The 27,466-nt window shown below is 42.0% G+C and overlaps 1 protein-coding gene across 2 annotated transcripts in view; it reads right to left on the reverse strand.

Annotated features, from left to right (window-relative positions):
• The window catches only part of DOCK1 (dedicator of cytokinesis 1), a 567,625-nt gene that overhangs the window by 59,074 nt on the left and 481,085 nt on the right, over nt 1–27,466 (reverse strand). For both annotated transcript variants that reach the window (XM_075935276.2, XM_075935277.2), the window contains exons 40-46: nt 22,910–23,014; nt 18,934–19,075; nt 18,623–18,701; nt 16,628–16,712; nt 14,708–14,794; nt 6,597–6,773; nt 5,321–5,404 (exon numbers count right to left, since the gene is read on the reverse strand). In XM_075935276.2, coding sequence (XP_075791391.2) covers nt 5,321–5,404; nt 6,597–6,773; nt 14,708–14,794; nt 16,628–16,712; nt 18,623–18,701; nt 18,934–19,075; nt 22,910–23,014 — 759 coding nt within the window. The remainder of the gene's footprint in view (nt 1–5,320; nt 5,405–6,596; nt 6,774–14,707; nt 14,795–16,627; nt 16,713–18,622; nt 18,702–18,933; nt 19,076–22,909; nt 23,015–27,466) is intronic.

A 27,466-nucleotide genomic window follows, 5' to 3' on the forward strand; every position in this document is an offset into this window, starting at 1 on the left:
CTTACTGTTTCATATTGGCCAACAGATACCGATTGCTGACTTGGAGATGAAGTCAAAGCAGTGACTTAGTGACAAAAGACTCTATGCCAATGGTGGGCATGTAGCCCATAGGAGTTCTATGTGTGGCCCACAAGACATTTTCTTCACCATCGTCCATGTGCAGGGTTACTAGATTCCACTAATTTCAGTCCCTGTAGTGGAAGAGCAAACGTGTTCCCTGGATGAGGTGGAGTTTTTTCGGGATACCTCTGGTATCCCGAACCCCCTCCCCCCCACAATCTAGCTGTACCCTTAGTATTTAAAAGTTTTCTTTAACTTGCCACATTTTCTATTAAGTTATGCTATTTGAAAATATTTTCAGAAGTGTTTTAGGTATCATGAACAATTTAATTTAATCTGGTAGTTTCAAAATTATTCCTTTAGCTTTTTGATTTGTATCACTTAATGGTAACAGCTTCAAAAATGTTTGTGTAATCTCTTGTCTTTAAGTTGCTTAACTTGCATTACACTTGTAACTAAATAATACAAAGAAGATTGTGAGTATTTTTAAACACATTGACAAAACAAAACTTGCATATTTTAATCCTGCATTTTCCAGTGCTTATTCTTATGTTAACTAGCCAATTAGCCCGTCATAAGACGGGATTTTCAGAGGTCTCCTCTACGTCGGTCTTCTCTTCTGAGCCTCCTGTCTCTCACTCCATCTCTCTCTCTCTCCTTCTCCTATTGCCTCCCCCTCTCTCTCTCTCAGCTCTCCTCCGTCTCCTGCCTCTCTCTCTCACTTCTCCTCCCCCGCTTGCCTCTCACCTGGGGGACCGTGGAGCCCAAACAAGTGTTTGGGCTCCACACTCCCCGTGCTGCATGGGGAGCGTGGAGCTCAAACTGTCGCTTTCGCCACTTGCTCCCACGCGGCAGCCTGAATGAGCGGTGCAGAAGTCAGCCGAGCACCACGGTGGGAGGCAAAGGGGGGCAGTGTGGTGATTTTCACGGCTAGAGGGCGGTGCCTGGAGCTGCTGTCACACCACACGTCACTGCCCCACCCCCTTTCGCCTCCCGCCGTGACGCTCGGCTGACTTCTGCGCCGCTCAGCTTGGCCGCTTTGGCCCCACACTCCCCATACAGCATGGGCTGCCCAGAGGGAACAGCCAGCATTTCAGGCAACAGTACCCCCCAGAGGGAATAGCCAGCATTTCAGGCAACAGCGCCCCCCATAGGGAACAGCCAGCATTTCAGGCAACAGTGCCGCCCAGAGGGAACAGCCAGCACGTCAGGCAATAACTCTGCCCAGAGGGAACAGCCAGCATTTCAGCGTTACAGACTCACAGACATTGGGCTACTATATATATATAATTGATATGCTATGTACTTGTTTCAGCAGGATGATCCTTGTTTGGAATAAAGTGTGTTCATGAGCACCAATAAAATTCATTTTTAATATAGTCATTAGGGGCAATGATAGTGTGGGAATGAAGTTACTCTCCTGGGATCAAATTATTTTCCTCTCTAGAGCCTGAACCCGCTAAAACCCAATCTGCTGTAAAACCTTAGGGTATGTCTAGACTGGTGTGCTATTCCAGCGTCCCTGTAACCCTCATTCTATGAGGGTTAAGGAATTTGTCAGAATAGTGCCAAATTTTAAAAATAGGCTCTTTTGACTTAGACTCCGAATAAGCTGTGCAATTTGCATAATGCAAATTGCGTAGTTTATTCTGACAGAAGGGTGCTGTCTAGACCAGGGGTGGGCAAAGCCACACTGTGGGCTGAATCTGGCCCACCTAGGGCTTTGATCTGACCCCTTAGCGCAGCGTTTCCTAAACTATGGTCTGCGCCGCAGAAAAAATATGCCTGGCCTCTGCGTGCCTGGTGGCTGCCGGCCCTTAGGCCGATTCGACCCATTCGGTTGAATCGGGGCCCACGCCCCTGCACCCGGAAGTGCCGGCGAGTTAAAAGCCGGGGTCCTGCTCCACCACTATGTGGAGCTGGGTCTCTCCCCGGCTCTGCCTGGAGCGGGCCCTGGATGCCCGCCCCCCCTGCCAACTCTCCCGCACGTCCTCCCACCCCGCCCCCAGAGCATTCCCCTCAGCCCTGGACGTCCCTGCTGCACGCAGCTCCTCCTCGCCGCCTGCCACCCATGCGCGGCGTTGCACGTGGGCGGGGAGGATGCCCGGGCATGACGTGACGTCATGGCCTGGGGTTTTGAAACCTGCGGGAGGCACGTTGCGGGGCCTGGATGGCTCTGGGTTCGGCCTCCGGGGCCTGAGTGTGGACTCTGGCCCCGCAACGTGGAAGAAGAAGACAGGGAACCGGCTCATGCGGCGGCGGAGGCGAGGAGAGGGAGAGGGAAAGGGAGGGGGGGGGAAGAGGTAGAAGGAGAAGATGCTTGGGTGGGTGCTTGGGGGAGTGAAAGGCACCAAAGGACAGAGGTGCAGGAGAGAGAGACAAATGCCAGGGGGCGAAGTGCAGACAATGAGGGAAAGGGCAGGAGGGGAGGTGTCAGTGGAAGGGGGGACAAGTGATGCTAGGAGAGGAGAGGAGAGGGGAAGGCCACCGGGGGCTGGAGGGGGAGGTGCTGGGAGAAGGCTTGAAAGAAGGGGTGGGCATAAGGAAGGTCAGGATGGAGCAAATCATGTGTGAGGGCACAGAGGGGCAGGAGGGGAATGGGGCAGAGACTGGTGAGGGTGTCGGTATTAGGGAAAAAGAGGGAAAAGGGAGGCACCTGGGGGGTGCAGGGCTAAGGAAAGGTGCAGGTGCCAGGGGATTCTGGGGTGAGGAGGAGGGGAGAGTTGGCCACCGGAAGCAGCACTGGATGGGGGAATCAGGGCAGGCTGGGGAGATTGGGGGACTGGTGGAAGCAGGGCTGCCAGGGGGTATGAGGGTGGGGGCAGGGAGCTGGCTGGGGAAGATGTGGGCGGGGTGGGAGAAGCGGCCGCTGGAAGGAGGGCTGGACGTAGGCAGCGGGGCTGGCCAAGGGAGATTGGGAGGAGAAGCGGGGGAGAACTGGCTGCCTGGGAGGGGGTTGGGGGAAGTGGGGCTGGCCAGAGGCGCAGCAAGGGGAGCAGGGGGGAGGAATGAATCGGCCTGTGGGGAGTGGCACTGACCCGACCCCGTTCCCCCCTCCCCTCCCATCCACAAAGCATGAGTTAGTCCGGCACAGGGATTCTGCTGCCCCCTCCCCCCCACAACCCTCGAGTAGTTGCGAACTGTCTGGCTGGTAGACACACTCATGCAGTCTGAGCACATTTACCAGCCAGGCAGTTCGAAACTACGAACTGATAAATCTAGTAATAATACAACTTACCTACTGAGAAAATACCAGACATGTTATATGTCTGGTATTTTCTCGGTTTGTTTTTCATGTGTTTATATTTTTTGGCTGCAAAAAGCAGAACTGAAAAAAAAGGGTTCCAATTAAAGTAAAAAGTTTGGGAAACCCTGGTCTAACCAGCTTTCTGTCTGTCATACAGCCTATTTATCCAATCCATATTCCTTAACTTGCTGGCAAGAATATTGCGGGTGACCATATCCAAAGCTTTGCTAAAGATGGCACTGGGAGATTTGGGAGGACCAGAAACAACTTATTTGAATATGCATCATTTGATTAATGAATATGCAAATATGCAAATGAACATTACTGGTTCTCCAAAAGTTCGTGAATGGATTTACTGGTCCCTGTGTCAAAAAGTTTGGGAACCCCCGCCTTAGTGCACTGTCTGGCAGCCGGAGCCGTGCGAGCCCTTTCAATTACTTCTATTTAAAGGGCTCATGCCTTTCAGTAAGAAGCCCCAGGGAAAGTGCAAGCCCATTACATAGAAGCAGTTGAAAGGACTCCCATGTCCTCAGTTCCAAGCAACCCACTAGCAGTGAGTCCTTTAAATAGCAGGAATTGAAAGGGCTTGCAGCTCCTGTCTCTGGCTAACGTGATGCCTGGGAGCTGCAGGGGATGTGCAAGTCCTTTCAACTCCTGCTATTTAAAGGCTCCACCCCTTCTGTCCGAGGCTCTGCCCTTTCCTTCCAAGGCCCTGCCCCTTCTGGGGCAGGCTGCAACCACTTCAAAAATTTCTGAAGTGGCCCCCGCACAAAAATTATTGCCCACCCCTGGTCTAGACACACTCTTAAAGGAGACACACAAAATCAATACAACTTTCCCAGACTAAACAAGTGTTTGTTCTGCAATAGTTTTCTGGCCTTCCAAGGATTCTGAATTTATATCTTTGGTTTCTACTACATCTAAAATTGAATCCTCTGGAAATTTAAACTATTCTATTTATAAGAAAGACAGAGCTGAATATAAAACACTATAATACACTTTATTCAGAGTGAAAACATCTTTAGTCACATCTCTGGATTTTTTTATCATAAAATTATTCTGAGGCCAATGAAAACTATCAGAGTATAGCCTTATAAAAAAACTAGACTTTGGCTTCCTATTTTTCCTGAAATTTATACTTTGGAATACATAAATTCAGCTCTTCATAGAGGTATAATGGTACTACATTTAATGCATAGGAATTAGATATGTGTGTCCTTTTCCTGGTTCATTATAGATATCTGTGTGACTTCTTAAGTTATTTAATTGTGTTTCTGCTATGAACAGTTATTGTAAAAATGGAATTGTGGAACTCTACCATATCTATATCTATCTATATATTATGATATACAATGTATCGTGGTAATGAGGCAAAGGCTTTACAGAAAGCATTGTCTCATGTATTATGCACTTTGTATATACATGACTTTAATTGACTGACATGCACAGTACTACAAGACACTACATAAGTACATCTCTGGTTGCAGAAAAATGATATGCTATATAAGTTATTATCTGACAAAACAATAAGTGATTATGTAAATAGATTACATTACAACATATCTGCCAAGGGGCCAGACTTGCATTTGAAAAAGTAACCTAGCCATTTAAATTCTGCATATTAAGCTGTTAGGCTTTCATACTCTCAGCTTAGTTTTTAATAGAATTTTTTATTAATTTAGCACCATATAGGAAAAATTAGAACTGACCAACACAGTCCTAAGTTACTGAGTCATTTGAAAATGAGGGTGTATTTGTAGCTGTAAATTGGTAAGAGGCGAGACTGTAATATAAAAAATGGGTTAATAATGTTAGTCACTTGTGGGATTATCAAATGACAAACTATGTCAGATTTCAAAAGATGAACTTTAGCTCATGTTCCAAGACAGTCTAAATGCCACAGATATGTATACACTAGGGTAAATGGTTTGATGTCTGAATTTTGTCAAAAGTGACAGCAGGCTGCCTTTGTATGCCACTTGGCCCAGGAATAATTTGAATTAGACAATATACCTGCCATGCTATGAGGTCCTTTAATTTTTCTATCTTTTCTTGATCTTCTGGATGATCATACATGTATTTTTCAGTAAAGAAAGCCTAATGAAGACAGAAAATTACCAGTTATTTCAGAAAATGATTGAACATTTACTGTCTAAAAAGGCTTTTAGTTATGGCAAAGGAAAATGAATCAAACCAAGATTTTGCTACAAAATATCAGTAATAACACATCTACAAATACATAATTAAAATAAATTAATGACAAAGAATTTAATAGTGCCTGAGATCATGACATCCATCCTTCGGAGGTAATAAAGTAAGGGAGGAATATTATTATATTTTGCTCAACATCAAACACTCTGGTCAAGCAAGAAGTACTGCTGAAGGCGCCTGCTTAGTTTTCTTCATCTAGACTTGTGGGTATTATGTCCAAGTGTGGCTTTTGGGGGTCTCCAGGAAGATTAGTTAAATCTTGAAGACTACGGACATATTGCAGCACTACATGATTTAGATTTCCCAATATTATACATCAGTGTCCAGTGGTTAAGTGTCTTATGTAAGTAAAGTAGAACAGAGATATTAGCATTTGGAAGAGTTTTTCCAATCATAGGTCAAAGAGTGCAAACCACATGCTCTCTGTTATCTTACATAAACTTTATTGCTTATGTACAGCAGTTTGTAATGAATAGGCACCAATACAGTTTTACATTTTCACCATTTTATGCTAAGCCGTTATGTGTATATCTTTATCACACTATGTCTGTGATAAGCACTTGAAGTCATTCAAATATATTTGGGATGGACTGTATATTTAATACATCATAATAATGCACTTCCACTAAATTAATCCCAATTACTTTTTTAATCATAGATTTTAAGGCAGGACGATCATCCAGTACTACCAGTTGTGAAACATAGGCCATGGGATTTCATTCAGTTATTCTTGCATCAGTTCCAATAAATCTCAATTGAACTATAGCATGCATTTTATAAAGTCATTAAATCTTCATTTAAATCTTTCCAATGATGGAATCCATCACAACCCTCAGAAAATTGTTTCAATGGTTAATAATCCTCACTGTTAAACCTTAGAGTTGTTTCTTGTTCTTCAACCCCCAGAATTCCTTCATAAATGTCACCCCTTCCTAACATACTCAAGACATGGAAAACTTTAGCTTTTCAAAAATAAATCTATAGCGTTTGAGTTTACACATGCATACCACATACACGTGATTAGATTCCATGACCAAACAGATATAGAAATCAAGAACACAGGTAATTTTGAACCTACCTTTTCATAGTTTGTGAACCCTCCCATGACAGCAGGATCCACAATGCCATTAAGTAGCATAGACAGGGGATTAATAGGGAGATCTGCATCATTCAAATGTTGTTGAACCATATTATTGATCTTATCATTTGTTAATTGCATGGTTTCTATTGCATTTTCCAGGGGACTGATTTCAACCTAAAAGAACAGCACAAAAATAAGTTTTAATTACTACTCCGATAGTCATGTAGCAGGTCCCACTTGTAAAGTTTGCTTCCCATCAAACTGTCCCAAAGATAGCCAATAGATTTTAGAGCACAGGCAAAATTTTAGACAATTGTTACAAAAAGGTACTCTTTATACTAAACAAGATACATAGTGCCAAAACTGCAGTAACTGATATGACATAAACAGATAAAACATTTACTATTTTTCACTGTTATAGCATAATTGCTGTATAGGCCAACGCTCTCAGAAAGATCAAGCAAGTTTAAAAATCCGGCATTGCTTTGATAGAGCCCATGTGAACTTCAAATGAGATACTAAGGAATATTATGCACATGAACAATTATGAACAAACAGCTCTTTGTGGAAAAACAAGAATGATCCAGTTAACGTTATGGTATAAACTTCTTGGATTGGATTGTTCTTTCATAGTGGACTTTGATGACATGCTCTTCAGAAATTCAAATATTATATGGGGAGAAGGCACTACTGCCTGGCTAATGCAGTAACTGTTTTGGTAGCCTCTCAGGAAGTTGTATTAAAATATGTTGTAGAAAAGCCATTTGTAGTACAGGCAGTCCCCGATTTACGCGGATCCGACATAAGTTACGAACGGAGCTTTTCTCACCCCGGAAAACTGGAGCGGCGGGATGCCCAGATGCGCTACAGTCCCACCGCCCCCGTCCTCCAGGGCGAGAAAAGCTGCTCCCTGTCTCTCTGGTCTGCAGGGAGACCGGGAGCAAAGCCACGGAGCACGCCTGCAGCGGGACAGCCCGGACGTGCCCGGGCTGTCCCACTGCGGGCGTGCTCCGCGGCTTTGCTCCCCGTCTCCCTGGTCAGCAGACAAGGGAGACGGAACAAAGCCATGGAGGACGCGGGCAGTCCCACCACCCGCATCTCCCTGGTCTGCTGGGAGGGGGGGGGGGAGTGCAGCTAGTGCCCCCCTCCACTCCCAGCAGACCAGGCTTTTCTTGCCTACACCTGGGGTAGAGCAGCTGGGGCGCTGCCGGGTTGGTCCCACAGCGCCGCTCCTCGGCGCTACTGTACCAACCCGGCAGCACCCCAGCTGCTCTGCCCCAGGCGTCCTGATTCAGCCGCTGCTGGTCAGTTTCAGCAGTGGCTGAATCAGGACGCCTGGGGCAGAGCAGCTGGGGTGCTGCTGGGTTGCTCCAGTATCGCCAAGGAGCGGCGCTACTGGAGCAACCCAGCAGCACCCCAGCTGCTCTGCCCCAGGCATCCCCAAGTCAGCCGCTGCTGAAACTGACCAGGGGCTGACTACAGGAAGCCCGAGGCAGAGTTGCTTTGCCCCGGGCTTCCTGGAATCAGCCGCTGATCAGTTTCAGCAGCAGCTGACTTGGGGATGCGTGGGTTTCTTAAGTTGAATCTGTATGTAAGTCAGAACTGGCGTCCAGATTCAGCCGCTGTTGAAACTGATCAGTTTCAGCAGCGGCTTACGCCAGTTCCGACTTACATACAGATTCAACTTAAGAACAAACCTACAGTCCCTATCTTGTACGTAACCCGGGGACTGCCTGTATCACATTAGTCCAGCAGGTAGCACGGTCTTCATCCTATCTTAGGTAATTAAATCAAAAGCATGCTTTCTTCCATGGTCCAAAGCTAGTGCATTTTTTAAAGCAGGGGTCCTTAATAATGTGAATCAGTTCTTAATATAGAGAGATTGCCTCCCACTGAAATCAACTCCCATCATTTGGGATCAGATACCATCCTTTTGGCAACTGCAGCAGTTACATATATAAGTAATATCTGGAAAATATTTAAAATGTAACTAAAATACATACTAATGTGATTTAATACAATTTCTAATGAAAGCAAGCTTTTTGCAGACCACCAGCAGGTCTTATGAGTACCCGAACTGATCCACTCACCACAACTTGGAAGTCTCTCAATTAAAGAGTGTTCCAAAAATATTGTGGTGGGAATGGAAAGGGTAGGGGGAGCTTAATTGGTACCTGTTAGGAAAATGCAAGAGTAGAGTTGATTACACTCTAATTTACATAAACTCTACATAAATGAAGCACTTCTAACTAGCTATCAGTTGCTTAAAATGCTTCTGAGAGCCACTTATAATCAAATTTCTTTAGTTGTCACTCTTACACCTGCTATTTGATTAAATCAAGTCTGTTTTAATTATTTTTAGAAGTGCGTTTTGAGCATTATTTTAGAATTCAAGATTTCATGACAAGTGACTCTATTTGTCTGCTACATTTGTGCACATAAACTTTTAAAATGAACTCTGAAGTTGTATTCAAACCCAAAACCTCATTTTCAAAGTTATGTTCATCCATCATTACTCAGAAACACCAGTATAGGATCTGAGATTCCAATTAGGATTTCAGAGAACAAATTCAAAATATTTAAATACAACAACCTGCTTGCAGATAATTTATGGACCAAAAAATACTAGTAAGAGTGAAGTAAATCATTTCAAATAACAAAGGAAATCATAAGCTGTTATTACTTTTTCACAAAAATAATACATAAATAAATGTATCTATTAAATCTCTCTAATTAATGGTATTTTTCTTGTTCTATCAACAACCTATAAAATGTTCATTGTGTTCTATAATATACCCCAGGAATTTATATCAGGAATTAAAATGTTGTGTTATGCAGTTGCAAAATTTGTAGTTATGATGCTAGAGTTTTACCTGATATGAATGTTTCTGAATAACTTATAACTGCTTTTATAGTAAATATATCCTACATAATAGGTCAAAAAGTCATCCTTTGCTCTCCTCTAACATTAAGTCTCAGAGGGATAGCTGTGTTAGTCTATAATTAAAAAAACTTAAAAAAAACAATGGTCCTATAGCACCAGGGGGTATGTCTACACTACAAAGTTAATTCGAACTAACGGACGTTAGTTCGAATTAACTTTGATAGGCTCTACACTAGCGCTCCGCTAGTTCGAACTTAATTCGAACTAGCGAAGCGCTTAGTTCGAACTAGATAACCTCACTTTACGAGGACTAAGCCTAGTTCGAACTTACTAGTTCAAATTAAGGGGTGTGTAGCCCCTTAATTCGAACTAGTGGGAGGCTAGCCCTCCCCAGGTTTCCCTGGTGGCCACTCTGGCCAACACCAGGGAAACTCGTCTGCCCCCCTCTCGGCCCCAGACCCCTTAAAGGGGATCGGGCTGGCTACGGTGCCCGTGCCAGGTGAAAGCCTGCCAGCACCCAGCCAGCAGACCCTGCTCCTGGCACGGCTCGAGCCAGCCACCTGATGCCCCCCAGCCCTCCCCCTCTTCCCGGGACCAGGCTGGTGGCTCCTGGGAGCTTGCCCAGGACTGCAAGAGGCGGGCACCTGCCTGGTCCAGTGCAGACATCGTGGACCTCGTCCATGACCTCCGCACTAGGCACAGGAAAGGGGCTGTTTAGGGCAGGAGAACTGCCAACCTGGCCACCCAGGAGCAGGTGTGCACGAAAATCAAGGTGGTCCAGAGACCCCCGACCCTGAGTCCTGAGCTTAGAATGGCCGTACTGGGTCAGACCAAAGGTCCATCTAGCCCAGTAGCCTGTCTGCCGACAGCAGCCAACCCTAGGGACCCTGGAGGGGATGGACCAAAGACAGTGACCAAGCCATTTGTCTCGTGCCATCCTTCTCCAGCCTTCCACAAACTTCGGGCAGGGACACCACTCCTACTCCCTGGCTAATACCACTCCATGGACCCAACCTCCATGAATTGATCTCACTTCTCTTTAAACTCTGTTCTAGTTCTAGCCTTCACAGCCTCCTGCAGCAAGGAGTTCCACAGGTTGACTATTTGCTTTGTGAAGAAGAACTTTCTGTTATTAGTTTGAAGCCTGCTACCCATTCCTTTTCTTTGGTATCCTCTAGTCCTTCTATTATGGGAACTAATGAAGAACTTTTCTTGATGCACCCTCTCCACCTCACTCGTGCTTTTATAGATCTCTATATCATATCCCCCCTCTATCTCCTCTTTTCTAAGCTGAAAAGTCCCAGTCTCTTTAGCCTCTCTTCATATGGGACCTGTTCCAAACCCCTCATCATTGTAGTTGCCCACCCTCTCCCACCCTCTCTCTTCCCCTCTCCCACCTCCCTTTTCCCAGTCTCCCCCAGTTTTATTCAATAAAGAGAGATTCTATTTTTGAACACAATTGTCCTTTATTTTGTACATCAGGAAGGGGGGCTAGGGAGGGGTAAGTGGAAGGAGGTGAGGGAGGAATGTGGTACGAGCCCCCGATGGGGAGGACTGGGCTGGCTCTGCGGGCTTCTGGGGGTGTAACCTCTCCTGCAGCCCCCCAATTGGCCCCTCTCCCCAGATGGCAGCCTGCGGCAAGTGCAGCCGGACTGATGGCCGAGTGCTGTGATGTGCCGAGTGTGAGCACTCCGGGCACTCCAAGCCAGGACTGCTTTGCAAGCGGGGCACCCCTGAGAACTGTCTGTCTGGGGTGGGGGTCGGGTCCCTTTAAGCACAGCCCTCGGCTAGCCTGAGACAGCAGCTCCACATTCTACATCCTCATCTGATGCCCTGCCGGCACTGCTTCTGGCCATCCTTAACCCCAGTTCAGGGTCCACTCTGTGTGGACATGCTAGTTCGAATTAGCAAAACGCTAATTCGAACTAGTTTTTTAGTCTGGATGCGTTAGTTCGAATTAGCTTAGTTCGAATTAACTAATTCGAACTAAGTTAGTTCGAATTAGCGCTGTAGTGTAGACATACCCTTAGAGACTAACAAAAGTATATAAATAGTATATATTTATTTATATGTATATACAAATCTATAAATAATATCATGACCTTTCGTGAACTTTGTGCCCACAAAAGCTCATGATACTATTGTCATATATATATTTTTATTGCTACAGGACCATTGTTGTTTATTAAGTTTTTTTATCCAACATTAAGTTAATTTTGTTTTTGCCTCCTTCATTCAATTGTGACTAATACTTGCTTACAAAAGGTTTATAGAAAGAGCTCCATTAGAAAGATGCAAGCACACTTCTCTCAGGTGCACAACACACGTTCAAAGTGGATGAAATGGCCTGCTGTCAGACTGTGTTCTTAACTCAGGAGGTGAAAGAAATTTCATCAGATATGCCAGGTTTTACAGACAACAATTTTTGCAACAGAGAAGGTAAATGCTATCATTTTATCAATACAAAATTCATAATAAAAATTCAAAATGGTTTATTCAGTTGCCTAATACTGTCAAACATCACATTCATATTCTGTTACTATAGATACCATAGTCATTTTCTCCATTACTTTTGTTCATCTAAATACAACTGTCCAACAGAATCTCAATGGAGCAATAAAATGGTTTTTAATTAATCATATGCAAATTGTTCTTTCCTGAAAAAAAAAAAAAGAAGCCTCACAAGGGAGATTTAAAAACTGCAGCAAGTAACTATGTTTTCATCGCAACTTAAAAATTACAGCTATCTAACAGTAATTTAGTATTTAAGGTATTTTATAGATATATTTTATATACATATTTTTAGGGCATGTCTTCACTATGGGCTTGATCGACAGAGCAGTGATCGATCCAGTGGGAGGGTCAATTTATCGTGACTAGTATAGATGTAATAAATTGACTGTCTATCGCTCTCCCATTAACTCTAGTATTTCACCAAAATGAGAAGTGTAAGGTGAGTAGATAGGAGAATTTTTTCTGTCAACCCAGCGTAGTATGGATCCCATGGTAAGTAAATCTAAGCAATCCTGATTTGAGTTACAATACTAATATAACTCAAATTGTGTAGCTGAGATCCACCTGTCTTGTAGTGTAGACCTGCCCTTAGGTATAAGCTAGAAAAAAAAAAAGAGGTACACTTTTTTTAAAATTTTTGGTGAAGATTTTAGGTCATAATTTAGCTATCTTTAATAAAATATATTCAGAGACAAAAAAAAAATTAATCACAAATAATATTTACAGAAGAAACTTAGCACAAATACTTTAAGTACAGGCAGTCCCCGGGTTACGTACAAGATAGGGACTGTAGGTTTGTTCTTAAGTTGAATCTGTATGTAAGTTGGAACTGGCGTCAGCCGCTGCTGAAACTGATCAGTTTCAACAGCGGCTGAATCTGGATGCCAGTTCTGACTTACATACGGATTCAACTTAAGAAACCCACGCGTCCCCAAGTCAGCTGCTGCTGAAACTGATCAGCAGCTGATTCCAGGAAGCCCGGGGCAAAGCAACTCTGCCTCGGGCTTCCTGTAGTCAGCCCCTGGTCAGTTTCAGCAGCGGCTGACTTGGGGACGCCTGGGGCAGAGCAACCCAGCAGCACCCCAGCTGCTCTGCCCCAGGCGTCCTGATTCAGCCACTGCTGAAACTGACCAGCAGCGGCTGAATCAGGACGCCTGGGGCAGAGCAGCTGGGGTGCTGCCGGGTTGGTACAGTAGCGCCGAGGAGCGGCGCTGCGGGACCAACCCGGCAGCGCCCCAGCTGCTCTACCCCAGGCGTAGGCAAGAAAAGCCTGGTCTGCTGGGGGTAGGGAAGGGGGGGCACTAGCTGCACTTCCCCCCCCCCCCAAGCAGACCAGGGAGACACGGGTGGCGGGACTGCCCGCGTCCTCCACGGCTTTGCTCCGTCTCTCTGGTCTGCTGACCAGGGAGACGGGGAGCAAAGCCTTGGAGCATGCCCACAGCGGGACAGCCCAGGCGCGCCCGGGCTGTCCCGCTGCGGGCGTGCTCCAAGGCTTTGCTCTGCGTCTCCCTGGTCTGCAGGGAGACGGGGAGCAAAGTCTTGGAGCACGCCCGCAGCGGGACAGCCCAGGTGCACCCGGGCTGTCCCGCTGCGGGCGTGCTCCGCGGCTTTGCTCCGCGTCTCCCTGGTCTGCTGGGGGGAGCTCCCCCCCAGCAGACCAGGGAGACGTGGAGCAGCTTTTCTCGCCCTGGAGGACGGGGGCGGCGGGACTGCAGTGCATCTGGGCGTCCCGCCACTCCAGTACTCCAGGGCGAGAAAAGCCCCGTTCGTAACTGCGGATCCGACATAAGTCGGATCCGCGTAACTCGGGGACTGCCTGTACATATCTTCCGTTAGATAAGTTACAGTTAATATATCCAATTCCTACTTTTAAAAAGCAATATTTTTGTGGTCTTTATAAATTAGGGTTCTCTACATAGACTTGACAGAATTTTCTCTTTTTTTCAATAATTACAACAGATAATATTTTTATTTTTAAAACTTTTTATCAGCATTTTTATAATTGTGCAAAATCCTTGGTTTTAAGCATTTATTGAAGTTTTACTCTTATTTAAATTTTCACAGTTGTGGGATGCTATGGAGAAGTCAGAGAACAGGACAGGTCAGATTGAAAAGCTTCGCAACTGTTAAAAAACAAATTATCAGCTTCATATCAACATATACAAAATAATACTCAAAAAAGTTCTCAAGTAGCATTTTTCTTACTTTACCTATGTGTAAATTATTATTATAGCTGGAAATAATTTTCACCTACTTGTGTGTTTATGGTGAAACTGACATTTAATGATAAAAATTTAATCTTTCCAAGCCTACTTACACTGCAGTGAACTTACAGTTCATTTTACCTGCTTATAGTTAAGTAAAATCAAAGAGACAATTTTGAAGAATTTTGCTGAATCAGGGCCTGGAGAGTTATACGATTCATCATTAATATTTTTGTGCTAGTGATGGTACTCTGGTACAGAAATATGACTACTTTTTCTGTCTGAGCATTCACCTTAGTCAAGAAACAATAGTATTCCTTGGTTAGAAGGGTTGTTATGTAAGTCCTCTTTGCTTTTGCAGATCACGTATGGTTCATATGATTAGACTCTGAGGATAAGCAGTTATATATACTCCATATAGTCAGCAAATCGGGGGAAATGTGGGGGGGGAGGGGAAATGGTTCTGATTAAGTAGTCTCAGTAAAGACATCCTGATTTCTCCTTACCATGAAAACTGATTTGACTTCAAACCATCTTAAAATCCCTGGTAATTTATATGCTGTCACATAGATGGTTCTCTCAATCCACATATTCTGCATAAAACATAAAAAGGTTAGAAATAGCATGTGAGCAAACTGATAGTCTTTATCCTAACCAAAGATTTATAAATTCGTTGTTTAAAAAAAAAAAAAAAAAGAACTGCAGCAGTACAGAGATTACAAAGATACAAAAAATCTGTGTGTTATTTCAGGGGCATCTCTGTGGTTAGATTAGTCTCAATATGTTAGCTGATGTGCTATTTAAAAGCCAAATGCCGATCTTTTTAACTAAAGGGTAACATTATGTAAAGGCTACACTAACTTCTGTTGAATGGTCATTTTCCAAATAATCTGTGTTTCATATGAAAAGCACATTAAACAAAAAGGGATCACAGCCTTCAGAAACCAACTTATCTCAACAGAAATCTACAGGAATAGAAACCCCAACTCCATTTTATGAGGGGCAACTTTAAATATAGCTGAAAACAATTTTCCCAGGTGTATGTTTTAGGATTCTCACATTAACACCTAAAAAGTGCTCTTACAGACTATATCGGTCATAAAAAAGTAAGTTTAAGGGCAAGACGCAGCCTAATCTTAAAATTTCTTCATCTTCCCTTTTAAAAGAAATTATTCCTCTTTCATGTCTGCACATTTTAAAGTTACAATGAGAATATTTCTTTATGAATGTTGTTTTATCTGGCCTTGTCTCTCCATTTTAAATGGGGAATATATTGGTATGGCTGTCTTTTTTTAGACCTTAACTCACTTTGAAGCTTGAGTTCCACTGAAAGTCAAGAGGACACAAGAGACCAGGATAGTGGGATTTTCAAAAGCAACCAGATGCCCATAGTTAGGCACCCAAGTGTTTTTGAAAATTGCATTAAGTGCCTCCATGCCTTTCAAAATCTGACCCAGGACTCCTAAGTGGTTTAATTCATTTTTTAATCAGAAATCAAGATGTACGATATATTTTAACACTTTTTCTCGTCAAACATCTTTGTAAGTTTTTGAACCAGAATCATTCATTGACGCAGAAAACGTTTTCTCCCATTTCATCTGGGATTACTTTGATTAGAAGACATATTTACTTTGGGAAGCAGAACACGCAGTTATGACCCACGGCATTTCAAGTTAATCAGGATAACCTGGCATGGTAGAGGGAAATCCTCAGTGAGTATCCTTTGATTGGAATACAGCAGGGAGTTTTGCAAAAGTCCAGACTCTCAAAGCATGGCAGATCACAGTTGGTTAGCTTGTATGGAGGTGTATAACTGCAGCTCTCTATTCAGAGCAAATGGTGAAGCAGACAATGAAAATGGGCAGGCTATTCACAGTTTTCTGCTCTAGTAAACCAATTCCTGCCTATTCAAAGGCACAAGGAACCTAGTATTCTAAAGAAAATTGAGATCTACAATTGACAAATCATATATAAGTACAAAGTACACCTCTTCTTATGCCATGAATAAGTTGGATGTGGGGAAAGAGAGGAAAAGAATTTTATTTTTTAACCAGCTTGGTGGACACATGCTGTGATAAGAGCATGACTGACCATATGATGAACCATATGGCTTAATAAAATATTTATTGCTGCATCCAAGACTGGGTTTAAAGGATGCTTGACTGGGATCCTTAAGGCAGCTTTCAGTAAAAGATGGTTACATTCTAAGGCCTGACATTGTTGTATTTCTCCTGCAAAGTGGTCAAGTGTTGAACAAACAAAAGACAGCTTTGCCCATTTTTCTTAGTGCTATAAAATAGTAGTTTTTATTGCATTCATAATAAATTTGGTCCTGTTTTGCTGGAGTTATAAAAATCAATCAATCACCAATTAAACAAAACATAACAGCTGTCTTCCACTCACAAAACAAAACAAAACAAAATTACCGCAAATTCATTATCTGGGTTTTTCTCTCCTTTTCGGACAGGCCGTGAATACTCAAATCGTTGGACCTCATTTACCCTATAGAAGCTAAATTAAAACAAACAAACAAACAAAACCAAAAACAGATTGCATAACTGCAAGCATTTTTTGTATTAATACATTTAGTGGTTAGAACATTAAATAAAATCTTGTGGAACCTCTCATTAAGAAGGAACAAGATTCAAAGTTTGCCGCATGGCTCAGAGTCTGCAAACATGTATGGATGCAATGTGGCTGTAGCCATGTTAGTCCCAGGATATTAAAGAGAGAAGATGGGTGAGGTACCAGGCCTGCACGCAGGAATTTCTGTGGGGGAATGTGAGCTGTGGGAAGGGCTAGTAGCTGCTCTCCCACCCCAACACCAATCCTCCTCCCCCACAAGAACTCAGCCCTGCCCTCAGCCTCACTCCTGGGTGAGGAAGGGGAGAATCAGCCCCAAGTCTTCCCTGGCTGGCTGCAGCATGGGGAAGGAAGGCTGGGGCATGTGCCTCCTTGCTTTTCCCCAGCCAGTCAAAGCATGGGGGAGGGAGACTGGAGTAATACATTGCCCCTGCCTTCCCTAGGTCAGCTGGAATTGGCTCCCTGGGGTAGTGTGTTCGCACCCTTCACACACACCATGCATATGGGCAAGGGTACTTTTATTGGACCAACTTGTGCTGGTGAGAGAGAGGAGAATTTTTCTGGTCTGGAAAAGAATCTCCCAGCACTACAGCAAAATGCAAGGTGGAACATTGTTTAGTATAAGTAGTTAGCACATATGTGTTAGCACGTAATGACCCATTAACACCTCTGCAATAACAGGACTAAAAGAGGAGGTTAGCAGCTTAGAGAATGTTGTAATGAGCCACAAATCCATAATGAAAGTATTTAGACAACAAAAGTCACTGACTCAAAAGAAGCACCGGATTTATTGTTTACTACAAAGATCTGGAACCCACTAACCTTCTCTTTTTCTCCCATAACTGCAGAGGGGCTAAATATAGGGTACGTCTAGACTACAGGGTTTTGTCGACGGAAGTTTTGTCGACAGATACTGTCGACAAAACTTCTGTTGACATAGAGCGTCTAGACACATTCAGTTCTGTTGACAAAGCAAGCTGCTTTGTCGACAAAACCCTATAGTCTAGACGCAACCCTACAGGCAATAACACCTTCTGTCGACAGAACTCTGTCGACAGAAGGTGTTATGCCTCGTAAAATGAGGTTTACCAGCGTCAACAAAACTGCTGAGTTCTGTCGACGTTATGTCGACAGAACTCAGCGGTAGTGTAGACGCAGGTATAGTTTTGTTGACAAAACTCGGTAGTCTAGACACACCCATAATCCGCAAAGATTAAGTAAAAGTCCTGGTAACTTTACAAATCTAGATGGAAGAACCATAAGTAGCCCAGGTAAAAAGGAAAATTCAGCATTATATAGTTTAAAATTAATACTTTACTTTTCTCCTTTTTGTTCCTGTCATGTCTGTAAATACAATGGCTAATTGGTTGCCCCTGTGCTACCATATCACATCATTCACGCTACCGTGATGTCACAACTAACATTGTCCTCTGAGACATGGAGTCATCCCAAAGGAGTAAAGGAACTATAGTAGAGCCTCAGAGTTACAAACACCAAAATTACAAACAGATCAGTTAACCAAACAACTCATTTGGAACCAGGAAGCAGCAGAGACACAAACATCAAACCAAAACAAAAATCAAATATAGTATAGTACTGTGTTAAAAGTAAACTGCTTAAAAATAAAAACAGCATTTTTCTTCCTAATAGTAAAGTTTCAAAAGGTGCATTAAGTCCATGTTTAGTTGGAAACTTATAGACACTTACTTTTAAATCATATAAACACTATAACAGCGAAGAAGCAATATTGCAATTTACAAGAGGTTATGTTAATTTAAATGTTCTATGCAGGCCATTCATTCAGATTGGTAAAAAGATAGAAATAAATGAAAACTCACCTCACAATTTGCTCCGATACAGGCTTGTGAAATTTAGGTGGTAAATCAAGCTTTGGTTTTACTGTAAAACACTGAATATCTGAATTGACATGTTAAGAATTGACAAGAGACAGAGTTTAAACTATGCAGCAGAGATGGTTCAACTGAGAAATGTCTTGAAGAATTTTCCATCAAAATTGGCATAAAGACAGTAATATATCAATAAAAACATAAAAAGTTCAGTGAACTTCTGTGCAATCTTAACAACAATAACAAATTGTCAGTCTGATTAGATTACATGAGCATATGCATATAGTAATTTCCAAGGATACACTGACCAGTGGAGTTTTTAATATCATCGCCTGGTGGAGATGTTGTCTTCATTTTTTCGGCATTTGGAAACTGGGTTAATAACCTTGCTTCAAAGTCTTCACGACGTTCATATTCCTTTCCTCGGTAAATGAACACTTTGTTCTGGAAACAAATTAAGCAGTGAAGTTCATATAGTAATATTCACAGTCAGTTCACTATAAAATAATATCCCAGTCCTCTGAAAGAGTATCTGCACGCTTTTTCAAATGCTGCTAGTAATGGTAGAAATATAAAACAGCCGATTTACAACAGAATGACATACAACAATTTACAGGTATTATGGTCAAAAATCAGCAAAGCACTGAGGCACTAATTAATCCTTTAAGCTTAAATAATCCACATTCTGTAAAGCCATTAGGCACATATTGAACTTCAAGCACAGGCTTAAATCCTATTGAAGTTAATGGGACTTTAGTATGTAGTTAAATAAGGACCAATGGCAAATAATTAAGGCCTCGATTCAAAAAAAATTGAGCATCTCTTAACTTTAAGTGCACAAGCAACCTTTCTGAATAGCTGAAAAAAATATTAGCCCAATTTATCCTCTTCATTGCACCCACAAATTGTCCTCTGAAGTTAATGGTGTTTGCATGGTGTATCAGAACAGATTTTAGCTATTATGGCTAAACATTTACAAAACCAATTCTGATGAAATGAGTATTCAAGCAGGATTAGAGGTTCCTACTACATCTAACAGGGCAGTTCCATAGAGACTGTAGTTATAAAATGACATCTCTTTGTATCATGTCTCAACTCTAGTGCACAGCACTTTGTATACATCCAAAGACAATATATCTAATTGAACTTTTCTAAAAAGAGTGAGAAGTGAATTTCATTTTAGTTTTCTTAAACATGTTTCCTTTCATATTTTACAGTTACCTGAAAAGAACAGATTCTATATTACTATTTTAATGCTACATCATTTCTATTTATTGCTTTGTGTCATTGACAGTGACACAAATTAAGATAAATTTAATTTTATCTGAGTTATGCATTTAACAAATCTTAATTCTAAAGATAAGTATATTCTATAATAGGAAGCACATAAATGTAGAGTGCTAAAGTGATTGTGACACATTAAAATTAATGTTTATATGAACGTACAATCCAATATGAATTTTTATCTTATTATTCATTTCAGAAGTAAAACTTGTTAAAAAATATAAACAACTTATTATAAAAATAATGATTTATGGAGTATAATGCTAATAATTTCTGTAATAGTCAATTAAGTTTGGTTCTGCAGTGCTGCTGCTTGAAACTGACAACAGCTGAAAAATATCTGTATTTGAGAATATTAATATGAAGATAGATACATTAAAAGTGAATCATTCATATAACTAAAGCAAAAACTGAAAGACAAGGGATATCTTGTCCTGAGAATCTTCTCTATCAGCAACACATTTAATAGACAAACATTATAGTTATATATATAAAAACTGACAAACTGACCCTTGACAAACAGTTTTTGAAGCATAATAAATATGCTGCACTATTCATTAGTGAAGAAAAAGAAGAAAAAGATCAGTCCAATATTAGTAAACCTGTTTAACTCTCTATTATTACTTTCCATTATATCCCTTTGCATACACAGATAACATGGCTTCAGGGGGTAGCCAAGTTAGTCTGTACAGGATAACCTTAAAAAGCAACAAATGGTCTGGTAGCACTTTATAGACTAACAAAACCGGTCCATCTGAAGAAGTGGGTGGTGCCCACGAAAGCTCATGATACCATCTACATGTTTTGTTAGTCTATAAAGTGCTACCACACCTTTTGTTATTTTTTAAGTTTACAGATAACATAGTGCTTCAACTGAAAAATTGTGCATACTATCTGCACATTTCCTGAATGCAAATTTATTAATGGCTCAGATGCTGGAACATGTGAATATATAGTGAAAGTTATGTTATCTGGTACTTTGTTAACTGGAAAACTTAGTTAACTGGCATTGTGACACTGCTGGCTGACGTCATCAACAAAAGCCATCTTCCCCCTCAGCCTTCCTCAAAATGCCTAACCCTTTTCTGGAGTGTCAGATATCAGGACTTTCACTGTACAGGCAGTCCCCGACTTACGCGGATCCGACTTATGTCGGATCTGCAGTTACGAACGGGGCTCGTCCCGGAGGACACGGACTGCGGGACCTCGCGGTCCTGCCGCCTGTGTACTCCGGGGCTTTCTCCGCGTCTCCCTGGTCTTTCCAAAGCCTCGGGGAAGCCAGCAGCGGGACAGCCCAGACGCCCCGCGGCTGTCCCGCTGCTGGTGTCCTCAGAGGCTTTGCTCCCCGTCTCCCTGGTCTGCTGGTCTCCAGCAGACCAGGGAGACGGGGAGCAAAGCCGCGGAGGACCCAGGCGGCGGGACCGCGGTGCGTCTCGGTCCGCCGCCCGCGTCTTCCTGGTCTGCTGGGGTGGGGGGGTGCAGCTAGTACGCCCCTGCCCCCCCCCCCCAGCAGACTAGGCTTTTCTCCGGACTCCTGGGGCAGAGCAGCTGGGGCGCTGCCGGTTGGTCCCGCAGCACTGCTCTGGGCGCTACTGGACCGACCCGGCAGCACCCCAGCTGCTCTGCCCGAGGTGTCCCCAAGTCAGCTGCTGCTGAAACTGACCAGCGCTGACTACAGGAAGCCCGAGGCAGAGTTGCTCTGTCCCGGGCTTCCTGGAATCAGCTGCTGATCAGTTTCAGCAGCAGCTGACTTGGGGATGCTTGGGGTTCTTAAGCTGATTCTGTATGTAAGTCGGAACTGGCAGTCAGTTTCAGCAGTGGCTGAATTTGGACGCCAGTTCCGACTTACATACAGATTCAACTTAAGAACAAACCTACAGTCCCTATCTTGTACGTAACCCGGGGACTGCATGTACTGCTATTGCACTCTGATATTCAAGAGAGCTTGCTGTCTCTCTTATGATCCCAGTAGAATTATTTGCAGAAAGTTGTATTTAGCATCTCTAAATCACTGACAGATAACTCATTCCATAGTAGGAAATGTATACTATATTGTACATTAATATACATGTGGAAAGACTCATAACAAGTCATAGACGTAATACTCTGTGTGAAGTTACCAGCAACTGTATGATATCTTCCAGTTTTGAAGATTACTGTTATTCTCCCCATTTTCTGTGTTCTGTTTTTCAGGAACTTTATAAAATGTTTATGCAATTATTTTCTGGGGAAGCAGTCAAATTTCAGATCATCTGATATCTCACAAGAACAGACTAATCAAAACTAGCATTTATAACTATGTAGACAAAACACTAGAAAATATATGATGAACACAAATCCTGCACTTACTAGCTATCAGGATTGTATGTACCAATCAGAGCTTTTCATTTACATATTTTATAGTTCTAACAATTGGAATAGGAAAAATCTGCTTCTTTTAATCCCTGGTTAGCTAAATATTATATTTACATAATCATTACAATGCAGCTATTTTCTATTCCTCAATCTTCTATGCAGTTTTTGTTAAGAAAATCTATGACAAAATGTAAGCAAATATCACAGTGTCACAATTAGAACATACTTATTATATATTTTTAAATGTAACTACAGTTCAGACAAAAATAGTGTATTAAATTTATCAGCCCTTCACAACCTTCTAATATGCTAGTGAAAAACTGTTCCGTCTGACAATCATTAGTTACACTGTTTTAAAGGAACAGTCAAAAGGAAGACAGTAATTTAGATTTAAAACAGATTATACATGTTCATTTCCAATTAAGATTGAGATTTATAAAAAACTGGATGTGCTGTAAAGAATATCTTCTTTCACTACAGTTTTACTATGTCATAAGTGCAAATAAAGTGATGACATCTGTTTCATGTAAGCAGAAAAAGATTTGTATGTATAAATCTCTCCAACATGAAAGGAGAATTTTTGCAAACAAAAGTGATCTACCCATAACTATTGAAAAAAACAAACACCTTAATATTTACCCGTAGAAAAGTAGGGAATCCTTGACCATAGTATCCAACAGCAAAGTAATCTGGTTTAGGTCTTATCACTTTCACAATGTTTTCATAGAACTGCGCTTGTTTTTTCTGTAAAGTAAATAGAACAACATTTAACTTAAAAGTTTCCTTCTAGATTTCACCTGGAGATAAGATTCCAAGATAAGATTCCAAAGTTTTTCTATTAAAACCATTCTCTCAAGTGTTTTTGTCTTTATTCATTTTTCTATCAGCTATCTATTCTATCTGAAAATGCCCATTATTTATCCTCCATATTCTTTCTGTTTTTGGTGAATGTTCATGTTAATGGACACAGGACATAAATAGAATAAACACATACTTCCCCAAAGGAATTTTTCAAAGCAGTTGAAGTCTGATGTGCTACAAACCTTGTTGTCCTACTCTCTGGACATGTCTCGAGTAAATATGACCAAGGGTGCCAAATTCCATATTGGACTCAGTGATATAAATCAAAAGCTTTGAAATTGAATCCTGCTGAAACTTGCTGGTCTTGTAGTACTGACTCACCTCATTTTTTTTGCAGCTACTAAATGGCATTAAAATATGCTAATGTGAACAACTGCTGTAGTAGCAACTGGAATCATTTGCAACTCTGAATGGGAGCGAAGGTGATCGTCAGGAATCTACTTTATGATGCCATCTATAAAACTGAAATGTTTGTGAACTCCCTGACATAGGCCAATGTATTGGGAACTATTAGGCCTCTCCATTGATCCATATTTGAACTCAGATTCTGCTTTCTTTTTCAAATCCATTTTAAATTATGAGAATGAGCTGTGAGATAAGAGAACAGAATTTGTAACTTTACAATATGTGTTCATTAACATAATTTCAGTCTACAACATTGGGCATGTGGATGTTGTGTGGTTCTGGGTAGCTTTATTACTGCAAGCATATGACAGAGAACAATTGGTTTCTAAGGCATCAACGTAACAAGTGCATCTTAATTCATCTTTGGAAAAGTGAATTTTCCAACTGGTAGTAAAAAAGATCATTTTGCTAATGTCTTAAAGTCCAACGTTTAGCATTTGAATAATAGCTTCTGTATAAAAAGTATTCAGAGGTGCGGTGAGATCCAGCTTTAAAAAGGCTCCCAGTAGACAAGCATTGTCGAGACTCTACATGCCTTTAATTATACATTAGGAATCTAAACCTCAGGACTGCTGAAGTCTGATTGCTGCACAACCAAACTATGCTCTGTGCAGGGGTAGGCAAAGTTGTTGTATGTTACCTGTATTCCTCTGTAAACCCTGCCTGAGGTAAAGCTGGTCTGGGAGCTGGGGATTGCTAAAGCACAGTAGGCATGCTCTGAGGGCTGTAGGGCTGGGTATATTGCCTCAGAGCCACTGGAGAAATCCTTAACTGGCCATATAGGCAACCCGTACCATTCCTTATATCTAAGGCATTTTGGTGATCCCCGTTACACCTTGCTATTTTAGCACCTCATAATCTTTTAGGCTATGTCTAGACTGCAGGCTTCTTTCAGAAGAAGCTTTTTTGGAAGAGATCTTTCAGAGAAACTTCTTTCGAAAGAGAGCGAATACACAGCAAAAGCACAACGAAAAAGCGATGTGCTTTTTCAAAAGATAGCATCCACATTCATTGGACACTATCTCGCATTTAAGTTCTGATGGCTGTGGACAGAGTGATCACCATGGCACCTGTGCTTTTCCTGGAGGCCTCTTCTTTCTAAAAAAACCCTCTTCCCCATCCACACATGCTTTTTTCCCGAAAGAGCTCTTTTGGAAAAAGGCTTCTTCCTCATAGAAAAAGGTTTACCGCTTTCAGAAAAACCCCTGTGTTTTTTCGTCTTTCTGTTGAAAGAACGCAATTGCAGTGTGAATGTAACTGTACTTTTTCTGGAAAAATGGCCATTTTTCCGGACAAACTCTACAGTAAAGATATAGTCTCAATTTATGTTTTCCCTCATGTACTGCTATGATGCAGGAAGTACTTTTATCCTTATTGTGGAGAGAAGAACTGAGGCAGTCCGTGGTGGAGCACAGATTTGAACCCAGGACTATCATAGGGTAGTATTATATGCACTGGATCGTACACCCTTTAATTCTGCTTTGCACCACCAAAGCATTGCAGAACAAACATAACAGGACTGAGAATTTAGCCCTAGAAGTTTACACAGATGGTCAGCTCCCACTAAAACCAATTTTAGAGAGTGTGAGCTGCACACCTGGATTGGTATAAACAAGAAAGACCAACTGAATCTAAACCTGCCTTGCCAAGAATAGAGTAAACATACATTAGCTATGAGGATTGGAGAGTAGAAGTAGGTAGCCAATGTTATGGGTACTCTTGTATTGAATGAGTTCTAAAATGCCTCCTACGGAAGAGAATTTGCCCATATCTCTCTGAAATCTAGAGATACAGCAGACAGCTTGCAGTGATTCACTGATTCAAATGATTTTATAATTTCTATATAGCTTCTATTTGACCTTTAAATTGAAGATGAAAATCTTATGTGTTCTTGATAAAGTTATGTACACATTTCTCTTTTGAACCATTTTTAGCTATGAATACTTATACATGCTAAACTATTATTTAAAAGTTATTCTCTGGGGGTATGTCTATACTACAGAGTTTTTTTTCAGAAAAACTCTGGAAGTCATGATCCAAGTTAAATTAGCCATCCATGGGATGACAGAATATATGCAGAATCATATAAAAGGAGGGCTGGGACAGACAGAGGTCATCTACTCCAACTTCTTGTGCTGAGGCAGGACCAAGTATGCCTGGACCATCCCTGACAAACTTACAAACCTACTCTTTCAAACTTTCACTATGGGGATTTCTTCACTTGGAAGACTTCTCCAGTGTTTAACTATAAGGATAGTTAGACAGTGTTTCCTAACGTCTAAAGTAAAGTCTCTCTTGCTGTAAATTAAAACCATTATTTCTTGTCCTTCCTTTGGTCGATGTGGAGAAAAATTGATCACCGTCCTTTTTATAAAACCGTTAAGTCCCCCATAGTCTTATTTTCTCAAGACAAAATGTGCCCAGATTACATAAATGGGGATCTCACCAATGCTGAGTGAAGCAGAACAGCTATTCTCATGTCTTAGAATGAGACTCCTGTCAACACTTCACAGAATATTAGGTTTTTTTGCAAATGCATCAAATTATTTTTTGATATTCAAATTGTGATCCATTATAACCTCAGATCCTTTTCAGCACTGCTACTGTTTATAGTGCATTTGATTTGCCCCCTTCCCCATTTTAAGCACAGTTCTTTGTCATTATCTTTAATCAAAGATGAAATTCACAGAATCACATAATCATAGAAGATTAGGGCTGGAAGAGACCTCAGGAGGTATTCAGGTTCAACCTCTTGCTCAAAGCAAGACTAACCCCAACTAAACATTAAAGCCAGTGCTTTGTCAAGCCTGGTCTTAAAAACTTTGCGTCATGGTAAATGTTCAGAATGGAGAGGAGTAACTAGTGGTGTTCCCCAAATGTTAGTCCTAGGACCAATCCTATTCAACTTACTCATAAATGATCTGAAGAAAGGGGTAAACAGTGAGGCTGGAAAGTTTGCAATTCATACTAAACTGCTCAAGATAGTTAAGACCAAAGCAGACTGTGAAGAACTTCAAAAAGATCTCACAAAACTAAGAGTACGTCTAGACTACATGCCTCCGTCGCCAGAGGCATGTAGATTAGGCTACCAGACAGAGGAAAATGAAGCGGCGATTTAAATAATCGCCGCTTCATTTAAATTTACATGGCTGCCGTGCTGAGCCAACAAACAGCTAATCAGCTGTTTGTCGGCTCAGCGCGATAGCCATGTAAATTTAAATGAAGCGGCGATTATTTAAATCGCCACTTCATTTTCCTATGTCTGGTAGCCTAATCTACATGCCTCTGGCGACAGAGGCATGTAGTCTAGACGTACCCTACGTGATTGGGCAACAAAATGTGTAGCCAGACAGAAACCCCCCTTGTAACATCCATTTTTGCTTGCCTAGAGCATACAGGGCACACAGAACAGAAGGCCCAGGCTGCTGTGACCATGAATGGCTGTAAACAGAGATATGCCAATTGCTGACCAAGAGGCTGCCAAAGAGTGCCTTTGACTCAAACCTATATTGATATGAACACACATCCATCCGCGGGGGGGGAGGAATCTCTCGCCCAGTAAAAAAAAATGTCTAGCACTCACAATTTAGTTATCTCTCTTGCAAGTGTAAATTCATTTGAAACTTGCTTGTAAGAACTAGCGCCACAAAACAGACCAGTAGAATTTGGCCTCTTAGATAAGAAAGAGGATATGGGCCCCCAGGGGTATATAGATAGGTCCAGCAGCACATTTTCTCTGAGTGTCAATCTACCATCTATCTGCTGGTCGGGTTAGGTGTTTGATCTCCCGAGGTTCCAGAGGAGACGCCCACCTCGTATTCGTCTTTCCTAGGAATTGAGAGACCGGCCCTGGCCTGACACGCTGGAGTTGAGAAGCACAGAAAGAGGTAAAAATTGTACCTAGATGTAGTCCTTTGCTTAAGTATATAT

Source organism: Pelodiscus sinensis, chromosome 8, assembly GCF_052426305.1.
Source record: "Pelodiscus sinensis isolate ZL-2025 chromosome 8, ASM5242630v1, whole genome shotgun sequence".
NCBI lineage: Eukaryota > Metazoa > Chordata > Testudines > Trionychidae > Pelodiscus > Pelodiscus sinensis.